General features: G+C 38.3%; 2 protein-coding genes across 2 annotated transcripts in view; both read right to left on the bottom strand.

Moving 5' to 3' along the window:
• Positions 1–15,096, bottom strand: part of LOC149802094 (long-chain-fatty-acid--CoA ligase ACSBG2-like) — a 155,879-nt gene extending 140,783 nt beyond the window's left edge. Inside the window, exon 1 of the mRNA XM_089956496.1 lies at positions 15,008–15,096. The gene's annotated coding sequence lies outside the window, so the exon portion shown is untranslated. The remainder of the gene's footprint in view (positions 1–15,007) is intronic.
• Positions 15,097–19,346: 4,250 nt separating this feature from the next.
• On the bottom strand, positions 19,347–20,495 carry LOC149802093 (uncharacterized). The gene has a single exon (XM_089956890.1). It carries the CDS (start codon positions 20,493–20,495, stop codon positions 19,347–19,349), a length of 1,149 nt encoding a protein of 382 aa, XP_089813016.1.
• Between the last annotated feature and the right edge of the window lie 243 nt (positions 20,496–20,738).

Here is a 20,738-nt window from a genome sequence, read left to right as displayed (position 1 = left end):
AATACGGTTTGGTAAATTTCTTTCTCCAGAAATTACTCACCATTAATAAGAGTCTTGCTAAATTTGTTGCGATAATTATTGCACAAATTATGTAATAGCCAGTGAAATACAAGTTGCATAGCCCACTGGAAGTTTTATAATAACACACAGTCTAAACTTAACAATAAATATAATCAACTTAAGAAAAGGATATACTGTGGTGTGAGCAAAGCGCTGGGTAGAAGATTCTGAAGGTATATCTTACAATACTGTACATGTGCTGACAATTCTACAAATTTTAGATAGCAGATTTGCTTGTAAAAGAATTGAAGGATGTATATTTACTTAAACAAATTGTTCACGTATGTCACAACTTGCGTTGTACAACACTATTTATGCTGTAGTTGATGTTCATTTTGTGCTATGGTGTCTGTAGGTCAAAAACTGTAAGCAAGGTGTTTTGACACGTTGATCATCACTGATCATATACTGTATCAGTAAACGTGAGCGACCCTTTCTATTATAAATGCAGGAAAACGTTAGGAATGCAGAATGAAGATTCTCTACGTAATTTGTTTCCCCTATAAACTTGCATTGTCAATGTGCTGTTGTTGTTGCTCCTCAATATATTCTTTTGCCGGAGGGTATGTATTACGGTGTCACAGAAGTACATTCCCGTGAATTACGTCAAAACAAGTGACGTAATACATGAATTTCCCACAAGGATTCGTATGGTAGAAAGCATGACAAGAGGAGTACGAGGTAATATATCACTGTCATTGGACATAATGCATGGTATGTTAAAATAACTAATGTTTCAAAAGAAATGCGGTATCACCATGAAAGAAGCGTGTTATGTAAAGGTGATAGTAAGTGCTTGACTGCTTCAAAACAGTGGACACCACGATACGTCAAAGGTCATATAAATTTCATCAAATCCGATCGGGGAAAAACAAAAACCCCGTTATTACAGTAATGCGCCGGAGATCTAATAGCAGCTAATATAAGTTCACCTCAAGGCCAATGTCCTGCTGCATGAGATGAGGTCGTAGTTTCCCCTAATTACAAGGATCGCACAACGCACACATCTACAAGTCTCTAGTTTCAAACTCGTACGAGTTTTCTTGTTTCACATCGATACGGTTTATCAATGAGGCCGTCCGCCTCTAATGCGAGAGGTCGCGGGTTTGAACCCCGGCCGAGTCATGCCAAAAAAAGAAAATAATTTAAATGGTACTAGCAGCTACCTCGCTTGGCGTTCAGCATTAAGAAGTTAGTGTTAGTACTGGCCGGTCTAGTGTCAAGATACTGTGACTGGGTGGCACATGATGCTGCATGTCTGCGGCATGATGCTCAGTGCAAGACATTTCTATAAACTGCCACACTGCCGACATTGTAGCGATATCACTCAAATTGTTAAAGTTACGTTAAAAATCCAAAACACACACAGCTATCAATGATCAATTCTCAGTGTAGGTCGGCATTTCAAGGCATGTAACAGGCACTAAACACATGACACTTCATAAACCCCATCTCTGATTACACTGGTCTACAACTAAAATGCTTCCGAAATAAATGTAGTCAAACTGTACTAGTTTTGGGTCTCTGAGAACGAAAATGATGCTTAAAATTGTTGATTGTTTCTAATTTTAAAGATATGATACTGAGTCAGTATATACGACCCTTGAATTGGCGGAGGATAAGTGAAGGGATCTCAACGTAAACCAGAAATGACTAAAATACATCTTTGACTGGATATATGAATAAATCTATGACTGTGTTTGGACAGTACTTTCATTTTTCGGCAAAACGATGAATAATGTAATCTGAAGCTGGTATTGGGTCATTTATGAAATGAATTGCATCATATTATTCCTAAAAGTCGTGGATGATGCAATCATGACTAAGCTTATGTTACTCTACTAAACTCATTGCTTTATATCAGCTCTAGAAATCATAGTTTCGTGCTAACTTATTTGTCAATGTTTGATTTTGCAAAGGGACACATTTCTGTTTCGCCAAAGTGAGCAGAGATGCCTCGCACTTGTGTGAACAATGAAGATAACTTACTGCTATGTTTGTGGGGAAGTGTCTTTTGCTTCACAAATGCGAAGTTTAACCACTATGGTTAAAAAAGCCTATCACCTTTATTTTGGCTACAAAATTGGAGATCTGGACAAGAGGTGGGCCCAATACATAAGCTGCAACACTTGTGCAACAATTCTTCGCCAGTGGAAATATATGCCTTTTTCAGTGCCAATGATTTGGAGAGAGCCAACGAATCACATCAGTAATTATTACTTCTGCGTGGTGCATCCAGTTGGGAAAGGTGTGTCAAAGAAAAAAACGTGGACTGTGAATTATTCAAACATTCCATCAGCTATACGCCCAGTACCCCACAGAGAAGGGCTGCCGGCTCCTGATGCAACAAAATCATTCTCACTTTAGTCAGACGAGGACGAGGAAGAGGATGAAACTTCTAGTCCTGAACCATCGAAGTCACATGACCCATATTTTCTCCCATCTTCCTCCTCTGAACCACACTTCTTGCCACGTGATGAACTGAATGGCCTTGTCAGGGATTTGGAACTATCCAAAACCAAAGCAGAGCTGTTGGGCTCCAGACTACAGCAGTGGAATCTCCTGGCAGGTGATGTTAGGGTTTCCATGTTTCGTGAGCGTCAGAAGCATATTGTCCCATTCTTCTTTACGGAAGGTGATCTTGTAGCCCGCAACAACATCGACGGTGTCATGGCAGCCCTCAACATCGTTCATGATCCAGATGAATGGAGACTGTTCACTGATTCATTGAAGACGAGTCTTAAGTCTGTTTTGCTGCATAATGGCAATGTTTTCATATATCTTCATAACGCTAGTTTTCGTAAGGGTTATTTAGTTAATGAAAATTTTTATGCTAAAAATCCTACGATCGTGGTTTGCACTAGAAGATGAGTCACGCATAATGCGTACGACGTTTCATCCATAAGTTTCAAGGCTAAGTCGTACTAATAAGTGCAAGTAAACATCACGCGATTCAACAAGAGTATGTATTCTCGTAAAAGGTCAGGACTAGCCTACTTCCTGATTATCTAGAATAAATCATGATATTCTTGTTTACTGCAATAATTATATCGAAAAACCATGATTCATTCAAAAGGTGTGCATTCCATTCTTGCGATTGCTTGTCAATTTTCTATACAAAATGATTTTTACGCAGAATCATTTATTCTTAATAGTATTTACTGGTATTGTGAGAATTATGTGAGTTGACTGATTCGTTTATTTAATTTAATAATCATTCGTTGGAATCGCAATGCTGTAAGATTCATTCAAGCACTATTTTGATATATAACAGCTGTACGGATTTACTATGAAACATTGAAAAACACTTAGATTTATGGATCTATTGGAATTATCGGTAATTCATAGTAAAGGACATTTGGAGTAATAGCTGTATTGTCCCATTCTTCTCGGAAGGTGATCTTACAGACTTGGAAACTACAGGTCTTAAAATCAATGCTAGCAAAACAGAAACCATGGCATTTTCAAAGACTAAGTAACCCTTGGTAATCGTTGTCAGGAAAGGAAATGCACTGAAGCAAGTGGAGACCTTCGTGTATCTGGGATCAGTGGTGAAAGCTAAGGGAGGATGCCAGGAGGATGTCAAGCAGATGATCAAAGTAGCCTGGCAAAAGTGGAAAGACTTATCATGTGTAGCCTATGATCGAAAGATGCCAGTCAGCGTTAAAGGAAAAATATACACAACAATGATAAGATTATGGCTGATATATGGAGTAGAAGCATGGTCACTAAGGAGGAAAGAAGAAAATCCCATAGAGAGAACAGAAATGAGAATGCTACGTTGGATAATTATGATCTCACTTAAAGATTAGAAAAAAAATGAAGACATCCACCGAATAGTTGGAATAGGTTTTATCACAGACAAGGTTCAGGAAGCCAGACTACATTAGTAAAGTCAGGTGGAACCGAGTGAAGAAAACAGCTACATCAGAAGAATTATCAAGGCAGAAGTGTGTGGACAATGTAGCCGAGGACGGTTGAAGAAAAGATGGACGGATGTGGTTCAGCGGGATCTGAAGAAACTGACATTCACTACAAAAGATGCCAGTGACATTGCTGAATAAAGAAGAACACATGTGGCTGACGCCTCTTTAGAGGAGACTAACATCCAGAAGGATTAGAAGAAACGATTATTCTCGTTTTCGACCAAGAACAGTTACACGGCAAGTGCGTCCTTATTGAAAAACAGTTGATATATTAACTGTGTCGATATTGGCTCAACAAAATCCACGAGTAATGTAATCGGGGTGGATTTGTCTGTGAATTTCTCTTCAACATAATACAACCAATCTCTCGGTGCTGTCACATCTGGTATTCTGCGACTAGGCGTTTTCGCGTGCCGATGCAAGGATTCCAGGTTTTGCTAGTTTGTATTTGGCCCTTAGCAAGATGATATTTTAGTGTAAACGATGGTTGGTTAACACCACTCAGCAGGAGATATTCGACGACCAGTGGAACTAAAATTTCTGTCGATGTTAGCATCGACTATCAGCTGATCCACCTACTCATCTGCATGTTCCGCAATATCGTCATCGTATGGCTGTTCAGATTCAATCACGTATATGTAAATGATACTTCGGATCTTTGTCGCTAAAGACATTAATAACGCCTCATTTTCATTTATCCCGTGTATATCTTTTCTTTAAAGCTTGTTAATCATGGACAAGCGTACAACCAAATTAGTTTTATATGGGTTATCAAAATAACATGAAGTAAGTTTATAATATACTGGGTCCTCCATTAGGATTTTCCAATGAATGCCTTTCTTTGCTTCTTTTAATAATTGATTACTACGACACCCCGATGTAGTAGTAGACGCGCATACGATAAACAAATATCAGGATGTATTAGTAACAAGTCTGCGAAACCCATAAATATTTGCATGTGCTACAGCAAATATTTCATAGTTCACTCTATCAAAAAGCTTTACCTATTATAATCTATATGTAAATGTAGCGTTCCAAGCCACGTCCTTTATATATGTTAATCCCTCGCTGATGTTCAAATTGAACTATTATTTCGTAGCAGCATCAGCAGCATCGATGGGCTTTTGCATCCGTTCATAATAGACTCCGCGATAGTTCATCTCCCGCCTTTTTAACTTTTGATTTCGTATTTGTGTCGACGCAGTCTTTGATAAAGAAAACCGACACGCCTCGCGGCTTCAAAACAATGGAGACGATGTCCACACTTGACGTGTGCAGTTTTCTAGTTTGATTATAGAAAACGATGAGCTCACCCAGGTCGACGTCAACAACCAACCGACTGGTAAAAGGCAATTCAGAGACAAAATATGCTATTTATTATGAATTTTGAAGTGCTGAATTAAAATATTACAATTAAAACAAGTGATTGGCTACTATTTCCAAGATATTTAAGTTGTTAGATTTTACTTATATGTGTATTGTGCTGATAGTAGAGTTTTAATCATAAATTGTAAAACTAGGTCTTTTCATGTGTTTATGGTTGCTTTACATGATAATATTTCACCTGTCATGTTCATGTAACACTTTGGAAAACAGCAAAATGGTTATATAAATATAAAAAGTTATGAAACAAAAGGCAAAATACTTATGGATATTTAAATACATAGTCTAGTCCTTATTCACTTTCTAATCATTTAATGGAGAATCTCTGGTCACTGTCCAGCAATAGTCTACAAGCAATGATCGGCTCCATTTGCCCTGATAGCATTTCTCCATTCTCACCGTGCTCGTAGCTCAATGCTCCGTAGTTTGGTGGAAAAAAATATAGATGAGGATGCAGAATATGTATCTTTAGTGACATGTTGCAACCAAGGCTTTTGTATGCATTAAGGATGTTTTGCATCAACTCCATGTATTTGTCTGCCTTGTTGTTTACGAGAACATTTGTTGCACGGTCAAATACATAAACTCGAAGACGTTCACGAATCTGAGGACCAACAAAGACACCTTCCTTTATCTTAGCTTCATTTAACCATGGAAAGTTTCCCCGAAGGTAAAGAAAGGTGCTTCTGTTATTTTTTTTTTCACCATGGCCTTCACAAACGTCTCCATCAGACCCAGCTTGATGTGCAACGGTGGTAACAAAATCTTCCTTAACTCAACAAGTGTTGGATGCTGGACACGTTTCCTTACAGGCTCCAATGACTGTCGGAGTGGCCAATCTCTCTTGATATAGCAGGAATTTCTCGCACAGATATCTCATTCGCAAAGAAAACAGCAGTACTTTGTGTATCCAGTCTGCAGACCAAGCAAGAGAGCAACAACCTTCAAATCTCCACAAAGCTGCCGCTGATGTTGGCATAAGTTTATGCACCTCAAACGTTGTTTCATGTTTTCATATGTTTCCTTCATATGGACTGCATGACAAACTCTAATTGATGGCAAAATATTGCCATTATGCAGCAAAACATATTTAAGACTCGTCTTCGATGAATCAATGAACAGTCTACATTCATCGGGATCATGAACGATCTTACGGGCAGCCAGCACACCATCGATGTTGTTGCAGGCTATAAGATCACCTTCCGAGAAGAATGGGACAAGATCCTCCTGATGGTCACGAAACATGGAAACCCTAACATCACCTGCCAGGAGATTCCACTGCTGTAGTCTGGAGCCCAACAGCTCTGCTTGCTCTTGGATAGTTCTAAATCCCTGACAAGGCCATTCAGTTCACCTTGTGGTAAGATGTGTGGCTCAGAGGAGAAGGATGGGAGAAAATATGGGTAGATTTATGTAAAAGACTAATAAATGTACAGTTTTTGAAAGCACCTAAGCCCTCACATACCATGATCAACTCTACCAAACATCCACCCACACCAAAACCCATTTAACCCATTATTCTATAGCGTCAGTGTGTGATTTCAGAAACAATCAAGACACAAAATGATGGATGAACAGACTGGCTATATTTTACCCATTTGCATACCTAAAGAGCGTACATCAAGGAAAACACTCCTTCCATTTCAATTCTAACTAAAATTGACCCAGAGGGATAGATAGAGGCGCAAGAGCACATATTCATGCAATGTCAATAAAAACATAACATACCATCCTTGCTATAAAAATTCAAGACCAAGAGACACTTACGTTTTCTTTATGGTCCATTTTCTTTTAGAATTTAAATTGAAATTTCATATCAGCGCCAACGCATCGGCTCAAATTGACGATTTTTTCCATTTCCATCTCTTCACTGGCACCAGTTATTCCTCATCTTCAATTTATTTTTCTTTGAACCCCTCTCCTCTTTCTCTTCTTGTTTCTGTTTCTTCTCTTTTCTCTTAAGGTACTCTGAAGACCAGTGTCCTTTCTCCTGACAACGATAACATGTATCTTGACTTTTGTCTCTATTTCTTGGACGAAGCAGGTATTGTGGAGACAAATACCCATTTACCTTGCAGATATAGCAAACTTCATCAGCACTTATACACCTTCGCATGACTCTCATCAAATCAACAACCAAAAGGGTAAGTTTTGTTGCCAGTTTCGCCTGTGAATTATGCTTTCTTATGACTCTTAGCAAATCTTTGACCAGCAGGTCGATCTGTATTGACTCTTCCATCTTCTTGATCATTTGAGAGTTGAATGAATACTCTTCTGACTCTAAGACACTCTTCCCATATATAGGGACCTGCTGCGTTTGAAACCTAGTCAAATGAAATCTTGTAATACGATGAAACGATTTCATTGAGAATGTAAGAGGCAACGACGTGTCGTGTCGCCTCACACACGAGCTGAAGTGTTAACTCAAATCCGTGCCAGAAATCTCGAGGAAAACATAAGTGAGTTTCAATCAACGCTCTCCACACATGCCACAAAACCAGGAGTCTTGATTCACGCCAAAAGAAATTCGTTCCGTCCATAAAAAATATTACCACATTTGAGAAACGCAAAAACAAACTTCCAGAGAATTGAGAACGACGGCTTACACCTACAACGTGAAATGTTAAGAGTTCAAGTAGTGTGTAAAACTTAGTCAAATTAAATTTTTATAGTCAAGACGAAACGATCTATTTTCCAAGGGAAAAACAGACACGAAGCGACAATGGCGATCTTTGTCACACACCAATTTTCAAAATGTGTTGGTAGAGGTTTGTGCTAGCGATCTTGAAGATGATATAATTATCTCATATTCAAAACCATTTGCATCCACCGTGGTAAATCCAGTAGGATGACAGAACCAAAAAGACCAGTGAAGAAATAAATTTGTTTGGTACCTCATGGAGATTATTTTTTACAATCTAGCAGCCCCAAAAGTGACTTGCAGACAACTTTCGAACGATGACATACACCTACACGGTTAAATTAAATGGTTTACGTGAATGGTTGCTATTTCTTTGTTATTAAATGTTCGTACAAACGGTAAGTGTGTAAGCGAAAGCTAACACTCACACTCACGCACACGCACACAAGTGTTACTGCATTGGGTGACAGTAGAACGGGCAGTACTTTAGGCTGGAGTGTTTTGAGAGATGGACAGATAGACTTAACATTACATTGGAGAGAGAAAGAAATAATGGTAAAGAAAGAAACAAAACGTAGGACACCATTTTTGGTTCTGTTATTTTTGCGGTATTATAGAACAAAAATAATTGAGACAACCATACATCCTATGTGAAATATGTTCATTGTTTTCATTCATTAATCAATTCCATAAAAAGGTAGTGTGATATTTATTGTCGACTGACTGCGTAAGATTAACCTAACATATCTCAAAGTTAAGATATGTCCTGTGTTTCACAGCACACGCTACAAACAATGTTGCAAAGTTTTCACAAATCAAAGGCCGGGAGAAAAAAAAATAATAAAAAAGCAGCACCAAAACGCCTCTTTTTCTATCGACAGTCTAAACTGAGAGACAATAGGTCGATAGGTCGAACCTTGTTACATTTTATCCGAACGTGTGTTTTGGTTTTAGAATTCAGAGTTAACCATGGGCAGGATTCTACAGTGCAATGTCACTCGTGTCATTCTTGAACAGTTTTACATTCTTTCCGAACGTTTGTTTTGGTTTTAGAATTCAGAGTTAACCATAGGCAGAGTTATACAGTGCAATGTCACTCGCGTCATTCTTGAAAAAGCCTTGTGTTTGTTTCCTTTCTTAAAAAACGGTAGACTTAATGTTATACATTTTTTCCGTGACACATTGCAGTGCCAAAATAAGGCCAAAGCTAAGATACCTGAACTGTACAAGCTCGTCAACTCAAGATTTTATTTCATCCAAGGATTTACTGATTTACAATTTGTAAGGGTGCAAGTGTTTGAAAATAAATTTCATGACAGACGGAACAGTTCACATAATTATTGTGACTACTGATCACAATTTTGGAGAGGTATCATCAAACGGGAACATATACCATTAGGATTTCTATCCAAACTACTATGAGAGAGAGAGAGAGAGAGAGAGAGAGAGAGAGAGAGAGAGAGAGAATATTATTCCTACAGTAGGAAATATCACGACACTTACGTTTGTTTTTGCAGTATATTTTCCAAAGAAAGATTCAAAGAAACACACATTCCACTTAGAAAATCACATCCATAGAAAACAAATACACCATTATTAAATATCACAAGAGTGAACTGAAGATGTAGGCAACTACAAAACGTTCCTCCTTTTTTGATAACGTGGATGGAAAGTTCTCACAGAATAGTTCATCAAAATATGCTGTGATGTATTTGACTATAAAACTGACACAATTTACGTGGGATCGCCCAAGGTACGATTGTTCTTGCGTCAGGTTTACTCGTTTTAATTATTTTATAAATCGCCTAACAGTGACACACGACCTATCTCGACACTGTGTGATGCGCTACTGAAGTCAATTCGAAGTGAACGCGGTAAGAAAATAAGTCTAGCCAATGAAATCGTTTATAATGAGTGATGCATTGTTTTGTTCCATGGTGGTGTGGCAAAATAATGCCTACGCTCTTGCGTTGTTATCATTGCAGTGCAGACAGAGTGGAATATGAACTTAAATCCCTCTGCTGTGTTTTCTACCATTTCTTCTTACCACATCAACTACTGAATGGTCACAGTACTGGTTCGCGTTTTGAAACAATTTCTTTTTATCTCACTTAAACATTTTGACAAACACACACTCACATCGGTAGAGTCAGAAGGGTTACAGTATTGAGTGACATGGCATTATGTTTGTTCTTGTTTTTGTTTTTAAAAATTGTGACTCTGGGATTTGTACAAAGTAAAGAAGCGAAAGGACAGTGAACCTTAAGGATGATGACCCAAGCTGTCTGTCTATTGATGCGTGTATTTACTTAAGAAGAAATATGACCTCTAAAACACAAAGATATAAGGCAAGCATGATTAGAATGAACACGATAGCTAACTGTAGTAACAAAGAGGGTGTTTTCCTTCACGTCCGTGTAACTTAGAGTTTCAATGCTCTTTCAAGACAATCTTGTATCCTTTGTAGGGCTTGAAATAAAAAAAAACTGAACAAATTTAAGCACTTTGCTATAGATAATTTCAGTAACGGACTAAACAACATAAATACCGTTACAACAAGAGAAAGCCTTAAATCTTCTATAAAAAAAAAAGAAATGCATTAAAATTATTTTTAAAGATTAACGATGACTAACCAATAAAACCGAATTTAAGAAAGGCACTGACTTGTGTAGAAATGTCTCTCACTTTAAGAAGGTATGCGAATGTAATCTGCCATGCACCAACAACTTGAAGAAAATGTATAAACAGAGAGAAACCTCAACTGAAAGTTAACTTTTTTTTCTCAAAATTGTTTCTGTTTCTTTTTTCTTTTTTGGAACATACTGAAACACTAATCAAGGTTGGAACAGGGAATATACACATAAAAGCTTTGATATTTCTGAAAAATTGAGCGGATATTTAAAACGTTCTTAATCAGCTCTATATGCTGGGACGGGTCTTTGGGATATCCACAAATAAAAGAAATACATATTTCTATTAAAGCTGCAAGTGTGTGACTGTTTAAGAAAATGGTAAAAATTGGATAGATTTTTTTCTCGTGATACTTATAAAACGAAGAGTCTGTTCAAGTGTCAAAAGCTAAAGTCATATAACTTTTGTAAGATTTGTAAACTTCCACTTTGTAAAATGTGAAGTATCATAAGTTATTATCACAAACAGAAGTGGAGCATAGGAGGCTTGACGGTTGTTGTTTAGATACAATCATTAAACTTCACAACTTATTTGCTCTGTCTCGTACTTTGGGATTAGGAAAGATCACCTTTGTAGGTGCAGCAACAGAGGTAAGAGCAGGAGGAGACATCGAAGCTGCTGTCGTAAAAGGGTAGTTCTCTTAAAAATGGGTTTAGTATTTTTTAAAATATCAAATGAAGAAAAACGTGTGTTAAATCAGGGCTGGTAGACATTGTGGTCAACGACAAAATCAAAGTGACATAGTGAATGAAACATCGTAGTCGAGTAGCGTGGTTTTCTGGAGTACGTACGTGTCCTAACGGCACAGTAACGTCTCTAGCACTCTTCATGAAACCAACTGTCTGTTTTTATTTTCCTGCAATCTTTCTCTTTCGTGTAAGGTTTTGAATCAAAGGGATGTCAACTTCCAATTCATAGAAGATAGAAAGACACAGAAAAAGATATTTCGAAGAAAGACTCACAGAAAGAGTAGTGATTCCAAGAAGAAAATTATCTTGTATGGCAGTGCTGTCCAACCCGCGGCCCGCGGTCTGATTTTAAATGGCCCGCTAGGGCCTGAGGAGTTATATAGTCGTTGCTTTCCAGTTTTCTGCTGCGGCCCTCGGCTTCAATAAATACATTTTTCAGTGGCCCATTGTGTCAAAAAGGTTGGACAGCACTGTTGTATGGGTACAAAACATTGATTCAATTAAATATACGAGCTATACGAGTTGTGCCATGACTAAGTATTAACCATTTAATACATAACAATTGGACATGTAACAAACACATTTACAAGTTATGTACATATTCATCAGTATATCCCAATGCAAAGTACTTGTAGAAGAACTGGAGAAAATAGAAGGCGAAGAACCAAAAGGCCCTTTTAAGGGCCACTTATATGCCTTGAAAAGATTTTCTTTCTTGCCTAATTTGTTTTACTCACTGGTTTAGTTGTTTGTGTTTGTCTATGCCCCGCCAAAACGTTCTAGTTTTTTTTTTTTTTTTACCCCGCTCTTTGGTCCCGATTGCTACATTGTTACCAATCTTCAGTACTGTGACGTCACCTTACCTGTTCATTCCTATCGTTCGTATATTAATGGTAAGTCCCATTGTCCCTATACAGGCCCAATAACTTTTTGACTGGGACTTTCCTTGTCCGTATACAGGCCCAAGGGGTTCTGTGATGTATTTTCCCGTTGTCCGTATATCGCCCCACTATACTACTATGGAAGAAGGAAGTCATGTTCGTGGAACATGTGATCTTTGCAGAAAGGTTGAAAGCTTATAGTGTTAAAATAGAGGTGATCCGGGATATGCCTAAGTCAACAGTTAAGTCGAAAGTCCAGCAACTGTTGAGTTCGATAAACTATGTACAGAAGTTTGTTCCAAGGCTATCAGAAGTCACGGAACCATAAAGGCAGTTGATCAAGAAGGACGCAGAGTCTTTTTGAGATCAAATGCACGACAAATGCGTGCAAGAAATTATATATATATATATATATATATATATATATATATATATATATATATATATATATATATATATATATATATATATATATGCCTATGCCTCACATGTACTCACGGTAACTGAGGTAAATTATGCACAAATCGAGAAAGAGCTACCGGTACTTCTAAGCGATAAGTCTTTGGAACGGAAAGGTTTGAGAACTACGTCTACGAGAGACGAGTAGTCTTAGAAAGTGAGCACGAATCGCTTCAAGTTATTTTCAAGAAAACTTATAAGGGCCAAAGAGGTTGCAAAGACAAGCCTTAAAGCTGCAGAAATTTGACTTAAATGTAGTCTAAAAGAAGGTACTCGGACGTATATGGCTAATCCAATGAGCGGTGCATATCTTTCCTACGCCAAGAAAGTTTGGAATGCCCAGCGAATGTTTAAGATAGATGCACGCTCATTCGCAGAGAAAGCACTACAAGGCGATCATATACCTCGCAATGGAGCAAATAAAGCCAATGTCAAGGACAAAAAGATGACCGTAGTTAAAATCTACTAGCTTCCCATGTGTCAGTGGTTCTTTGTCCACCATATATACTGGCAGTCATGTATAGCCTATCAGGTTATGACAAATGGTGTTAAGCCTACAATAATACTGTGTTAACAAATGGCATGGAGCTTGACAAGTGTTGGCATTCAGGATGAAAAAAATTGATTATCTTATATATCTGTATTGTTCACAGGTTAAAATTGCTATATTTCAGCTAGTCCTTATTAGTGTGTGTGTGTGTGATTTGAATTTTTAACATAGCTTGAACAATTTTTTTAGTCATATAGCTATGATGTCTGCAGTGTGGCAGTTTATAGTGATGTCGAGCAGTGGGGCATCATACTGCAGGCATGTGTAGCATGAAGACCCATACAGTTACATTATCCTGACACCAGGTCGACCAGTCCTAACACTAACCTCTTAATGCTGAGTGCAAAGAGTGCAAAGCGAGGCAGCCGTTAGTACCATTTCAAGTCTTTGGTATGACTCTGCTGGGGTTCGAACCCACGATCTGCTACATCCAACCACTAGGCGAACAGAGCGGTCCTAATTAATCAGTAAGCAATAAACACAGAAAAAAGAGTGGATACTTTGTATTTTGTTTTCTTGTAATATACCTGTATGCTAAGTTTCAAACTTGACTTCATACAGCTCATTTATACAATTGATATGGTATTGAAAAAATAACAGGTGTTGACATTTCCAGGATATACAGTTTTTAATCATTCCAAAAGTATCTATATGTTAATACAATTATAAAGTCACCATGAAGTCCATTACAGAGGAAACTCAAAAAGAAGTGATTTTGTTGTTTGCCTCTAGCCTCCAGAGGAATTTTGTCACTGCAGTTTCGTACCATTGATTTTGATTTCACTGGTCATAAGGTATCACGGTACCAATTGTTTTTCCATGTACCTCAATGCTAATGTTTTGTGAAATAAATATATTTTCTATCCTACCTCAGCATGCATGTCTCACACTGTCATAGAGAACAATGCTATATTGTCAATTTGACATGGACAAAACCGGTACTCCAGTGCATTTAAGATAGATAACTCTGCTGGAACTAGACAGGGGTAAGAGTTATCTAGTTACAACACAGTTTCAGCCAGGTGTACCACATTTAAAAAAAAAAAATCATAAAAAATACAAAATATGATCTAGATATGAATTAACATAATCTTACATGTTGCAAAGAGGCTCAACTTTTTTTAAAGCTCAACAGAAAGTACATCTTTTACAAACTGTACTAATCACAGCTAGTTTTGTTCTTTATTTCTGAATGCAATGTTCCTACACTTTAAGCTCCACGCACCTGGACTTGTGCAAATGGTACCGTTATACCATAAAGGTTTCTCTTGTTGTATACGATATTAATGTACCGGCTTTCATTTTTATCAACGCGAGCGTCCGCGTAATCCCAATCACGAGTTATGCACATTAGGCTGCTCCATCTAGTAAAATTGTCACGGTGCACTCGCCGTCAACGACTTCATTTTTCAAAATTTAAAATAGTTTGCGCTGACTGAATAAGGTTTGGCTTTAAATTTTTTTAGTTTTAATGGAATATACATACTACTAAAATAGTACATGAAACATGTAAATATTTAGGAAAGACTGGGGTTAGGATAAGAAGAAGAAGCAGGGATGTGATTCATAATGGAAAGAGCCCGTCTAGAAATATAGCATGACTACTGCTAAAGAAAAGGTTCATTTGAACTAGGCTTCCTTGAAATAAATGTAGTACCAACATTAAATATAACGTATTCGTTAAATTGATTCAACATATTCTTGGTAGCAAGAAAAACACCACTTACCTAGTTCTTTACACTGTCGGAATCGAGAAACTTGGCGGGAGCAACCCATATATTGTGTAAATAAAGACACGTGGCAAACTTTGGACATGGTTTACTCATAACTGACCACCCAGTCACCAGCTGCTGAATCGGCACTGATCATGACACATTCCTACATTGTACAGAACAGAGTACGTTGTATGTTATAGTCATAACGTACAATGAGTCGACAAGTAAGAGTTTATACCACTATAAACTTAGAAAAATCATAATTTAGCTCTTAATTATACTACACTCAGTAACAAGAAATGTGTGTGTGTGTGGGGGGGGGGGGGGCTGTTTACGGACAATGGGGAAAAAAATTACAGACCCCCTTTGGGGCTGTTTATGGACAAGGTTTTTCAGGTCACCTCGGGGCTGTTTACAGACAATGGGAATTTAACACTAGGAATATTGAGCCTGTTTACGGACAAGGGAAACTTGTGTTTAATAGGAATGGAAAAAGTGAGGTGACGTCACGGTACTGGACATTGGCAAGAATAATAATAATTATAATGAGGACTTTGTATAGCGCCTAATCTTTAGAAGCTCTAAGCGCTTTACAACATTAGACAACACCTATAAGATAAAAAACATATATAATGATATGATTACAAACACCATGAAATTAGAAAACATAAAAAAACATGCCGAGAATATTTAAGGTAGGAAACATTATTAGGTCTTTAAGTTTGTTCTTGCAGTCGAAATAAGTGAGTTTTGAGAGCACTCTTGAATGTGGCAAGGGTCTGACCTGAATACGCGCTACTCTTGGTAGAGACAAATACAGTATAAGTATAGACATATATAACACTTACATAGATTGATGAACATCAATCTATTCTATCACACCTAAACTAAAATAAAAAATCTGCTAAAAAAAATTTAGACAAGAGAATATGCTTTCGAGGCAAACCTAAAATATAAAATCGACAAAAGAAATTTTTAGGCAAGAAAGCAAATCCTTTTGAGGCAATGGAGTGGCCCTGAAAAGAGCCTTTGGGTTTCTTCTTGTTCTTCTAGTTTTTTCTTTTCCTCCGCCAACTTCTTAATTTCGTTATAGTTGTTGTCTTCTACTTTTTTCATTTTTCCTCCTGTTTTTCTTCTCTTCCTCTTTCTTCCTTTCATTTTCTTCTTCTTTTTCTATTTTTTTTCATTGTATGCTCTCATTCTTATTCTATCTTCTTCGTCCGCCTTGTCCTCCTTTTCCTGTTTCAATAACTCTCGCAGTCTTTCCTTCATCTTCTTTAAGTTGTTGATTTCCATTTTGAGACGGCGGGGACTATAATAGCAATCATCATTTAGTCTGAGCAACATTTCCTCCAGCATTCTCAGATCGTCAACTGCTTTTTGCAACGTCTTCGTTTTGTCAAGATGGTTAGAAGCCATTTTGTATTCATTGTTGAATGGCGCGAATGGTCGGTCGTTTCAGTCATAGTCGTATTCGCCCATACGGGCATGCACGACTGATTAATGCGACCATATGGGGCTGATTGATTTTTTTCGAGGGGGACGGTATGGAGCCGCGTCTCCTAACGCATTAGAGCACTTAAAAAGTGCTATTTGATTAGTCCGAGCAGGTAGAGATTGCTAGTATATGTGTTGAGGGAGAATTGGCTACCAACCGCCTATTGCGTTGCTTAGCGGGTCATATATCCGGACTACCCAGGGTGCTGTGGTGGGTGATAGGTGCAGGTACAATATCATCCCGCGCTTGGTGGGACACACCCCTACTTGGGCAGTAAACCGTATACTACCCCCGCACCTGATTCCCCACCCAGTCATACCAAGAGGGGCGTCCGGTGGCAACACGACAATCTATTTTTGTAAATGAGGGTTATGGGAAATTACCTACTTTTATGTCTGTCGCTCCATTGCATAGTGGGTGATGGGTGCAGGTGCAGCATCAGCCCTTGTTTCTACTTGGGCAGTAAATCGTAAACTATCTCCGCACCCACTGTTTCGATAATTGGAACTAGCAGTTGGGTGTTAAGGTTGGTGAAGATGGATACTTGGTAGGTGTATGGGATAGGTATAGGGGTGATAATTTATGAAAAGAAGTGTTAAACCGATCTGAATATGATAGGCTTGGCTAGATCTTTCCAGTTTTATCAGTCTCCCCGAGGAATATTGATATGGCCTCATTGGCTTGGTTGGGGTAATGGATATTTTGGTACGGTAATTCGGGGTAAGTATATAGAGAGCTAGTTAGTTTTTTCTTGGCTCTCTATATCTCGGGCATATGTTGAACACGTGCCAGTGATCTTCGTCATCAATGCAATTGGGACATTTTGCTCCATTTTCTCTATTAGCCAGAACATATTTCCCCATACTACCTAAGGGTTTTCCTGTTTTCGATCGGTTTATGATCCGTTGATGATGTTTGTTGTTTGTTGACGGTGCTTTGATCTTACGACTCACTATTTTATGAATCGAGTACAGCGTGCGCCCTTGGGGCATGTGTCCCATTTAGTTTGCCATTTAGAGGCGATTTTTTATATATATCATGCTGTATAATTCTGGGATGCTGTAACCGATTTGGGTCGGTTTTGGTCAGTTGAGTTGGTTTGCTAAGTCGGCCCAGTCATTGCCTGGGATGTTGATATGGGAGGTAGCCACATGAATTCTACAATTTGGTCTTGTTTTTCCATGTTGGTAAGCAACAAACTTGTTTCTTTTAGGAGGTTTTCACGCCCCTTTGAGTTGCCAGTTTCCAAGGTTTTTAGTACAATATGTGAATCGCTAATTATTAATGTTTTCAGGAAATTTTGTTAGTTTGCTATTTCAAAGCTTCAAATATGGCCAAAAATTCTGCTATATATATATTGAACAATTATCCGTGAGTCTGCTTCCTATTTCCTTATTCAGTTCTGGGATAGTAAGTGCTGCAGCAGTTCTGTCTGGTTTGTTTGATTTTGATCCATTGGTGTATATTTTGACGAATCCCTTATAAGAATTGTCTATTATAGTCAGGATCTTATTTCTAAAGGATGTTCTTCTTTGGGTCCGAAAGTTGTTGCTAAGGTGTTGAGATTAAGTTTTTTCCTTGTCCATGGACTAGGGTCTGGATATCATGTTGTCTCTGAACGAAGGCGGTCGAGTTGTAGTTCTTTACATAATGTGTGGTTCTTTTTCCCAGAAAGTGGGAGGGGGACGAGTCTCCGGCTAAATGGGATGTTGCATTTGTTAATGATGATCCTTGTGGGATGGCTAGAATTATGTATAGAAATTCTGGCTGCATATCTTAATGTTAATTCTTCTCTTCTTAATGTTAAAGATGTTTCGCCTGTTAGGATCTATATTTCTTCTTTAGAGGTATCTTGGAGTGTGCCTGTACATATGCGCAGAGCTTTAGCTTGGATTGTGCCAAGGCGTTTGAAAATTGATGGTTTGACAGAGGCGTAGATCTGACATCCATAATCCAGTTTGGATCTAATTAGGGCCCTGTAGAGTGTAACTAATGCGTCCTGGTCTGCACCCCATTGTAATACCTTTGATGTTTTTCAGGAGATAATGGTCTCCATTACATTTTCGTACTAATTCGATGATGTGATGTTTCCATGAGAGGTGCTGGTCGTAATACATACCTAAAAATTTTGCGACTTTTTTAAATTTGATTAGTTCGCCTTGAATGTATAGGGTTGGGGGTTCTACAATGTACCCTTTATGGGGGTGGGGGAGAATACTATTCCAGTTGTTTTTCTATTTATAGTTTGAACCCCCATTTGGCAGCCCATTTGCCAATTGGCATGCTGTTCAGTAATTAACTGTTGGCTGCGTGGGTTGCCCGCTTTCCATATGTCACTGTCGTCAGCAAATTGTGATACATCGCTTTTAATGAGGTCAACATATCGTTCTAGGTCGTTTATCATGATATTAAATATGGTCGGGCTTAGGACACTTCCTTGTGGGGTGCCATTCTCTAACACATATTCTTCTGAATATTGTGCACCTATTCTGGTTCTGATAAGTCTGTTTTTTATTTATAGAAGTTTTTGATCCATTTGTGCATGTTGCCGTTGATTCCATAGTGGTTCAATTTGACGACGAGATCATCATTCTAAACTAGATCGAAGGCTTTCTCAAGGTCTAAAACGATAGCTATGAGGTGTCGATCGCATTTTCGTTTAGCATTGAAGGCTAGTTTGATGCGAGACTCAAGCCTTATTAGTTGGTCCAGGGTGGAACTTTTATTGCGGAATCCTTGGTTTTGTGAGAGAAGATTGTTGCTTTCAAGGTGATGTTTGAGCCTGTTGTTTATCATTGACTCCATCACCTTGCATACAGTATCGGTGTGGGAGGTTGGTGTGTAAGAGGATATTTATGTCGGGGCCTTACCAGCGTTTGGGATCGGGATAACTATGGCCTGTTTCCATTTTTTGGGAATTTGTCCTATCTGCCATGGTTGAATATTCATATCCAATATGATATCTTCAATATTGATTGGTATGTTCTTATATATTTCATATCCTAGATTGTCTTCTCCTGGATAGGTGGATTTCTTATTTCTAAGGTCTGATCTCCAATCGTCTAAGGTGAAAAGGTCGTTTAGAGGAGAATTCCTGGAGTCTAGGTCGGTAAAGAGGTAGGGATATTTACACTCTATTGTTGCTCTTTGTGCTTGGAATTTATCTGTATGGTTATCATTCTTGCTCATTCCAGCGAAATGTTTTGATAGATGTTCTGCTTTTTCTTTGTTAGTTGACGCACCCGTGATATTTGGAATACTGTTACTTATGTTGCCTCGCATTGCTTTTATTTTGTTCCAAACCTGTTTTACATTGCATTGCTTGATTTCAAGGGTAGAGCAATAATTTTGCCAAGATGTTTCCTTTGCTCCTTTGGTAATATTTTTCGCTTGTTTTTCTTTCGATTTATAGTCAAAGTAGTCATTTGATTGTCCTGTATGGCTAAATTTATTGAGGGCTTTCTTTTTATCCTTGATTATATTTATGCAGTCGGCATTCCACCATGGGATGGGTTGTTTTGTATTTGGAGTGATATCAGTTCCAATAATGGGGATGCTTTGAGTGGCAGCTGCATTTACCGCTTCAAGGAATTTTGGGTTGTATTTGTCGATGTCGTCTTCCCGTAGGTTGACCATAGCTATACCGGTAAGTAAGGAGTTGAATGTATGCCAGTTGGCTTTGTCGAGCCTCCATTTGGGTACTTTTGAGGAAGTGGCAACTGGATTGGTAAGGTTTATCGTAATAATTATGCTGAAATTGTCGCTGCCGAACGTGAAGTCTCTGTCTGCTTCCAAATTAGTCATAAATGCTAATTTGAGTGTGCGAATTGTTAGGTCAATTGCCGATAGTGACCCGTCCTCTGGCGAAATTCTGGTTTTAGTACCGTCATTTAACATGACCAGATTGTTGTTAAGGACCCATTCTTTAATCAATGAGCCTCTCTTATTTTGGTGTTTTCCTCCCCATATTTCGCTATGTGCGTTGAAGTCACCACATATCATATATTCACTCGTTGTGCTGATTAGTTTGGCATAGTTAAGACGGGAGACGGCACGTGGCCTACTATAGTAATATATCTCGAAAAGTTCAAAGGAAAAATCCCCACTGTGAATGAGTATCGATTGATACTCAAGAGCTGTGGGATTGTCAGGGTCATTTGTAGTTATAGAGTGTTGTTCGAATGTTGTGTTTGGGAGTGTGTCGCTGATAAAGATGGCTACCCCCCCCCTTTTTTTGTTTCTTCT

This window comes from Sinohyriopsis cumingii, chromosome 4, assembly GCF_028554795.1.
Source record: "Sinohyriopsis cumingii isolate HCF-2022 chromosome 4, ASM2855479v2, whole genome shotgun sequence".
NCBI lineage: Eukaryota > Metazoa > Mollusca > Bivalvia > Unionida > Unionidae > Sinohyriopsis > Sinohyriopsis cumingii.
This window is presented reverse-complemented; position numbering and strand designations above follow the sequence as displayed.

Excerpts from the sequence above, each read along its gene's own strand:
- LOC149802093 (XM_089956890.1), bottom strand. The coding sequence starts at position 20,495 with ATGATATGTGGTGACTTCAACGCACATAGCGAAATATGGGGAGGAAAA.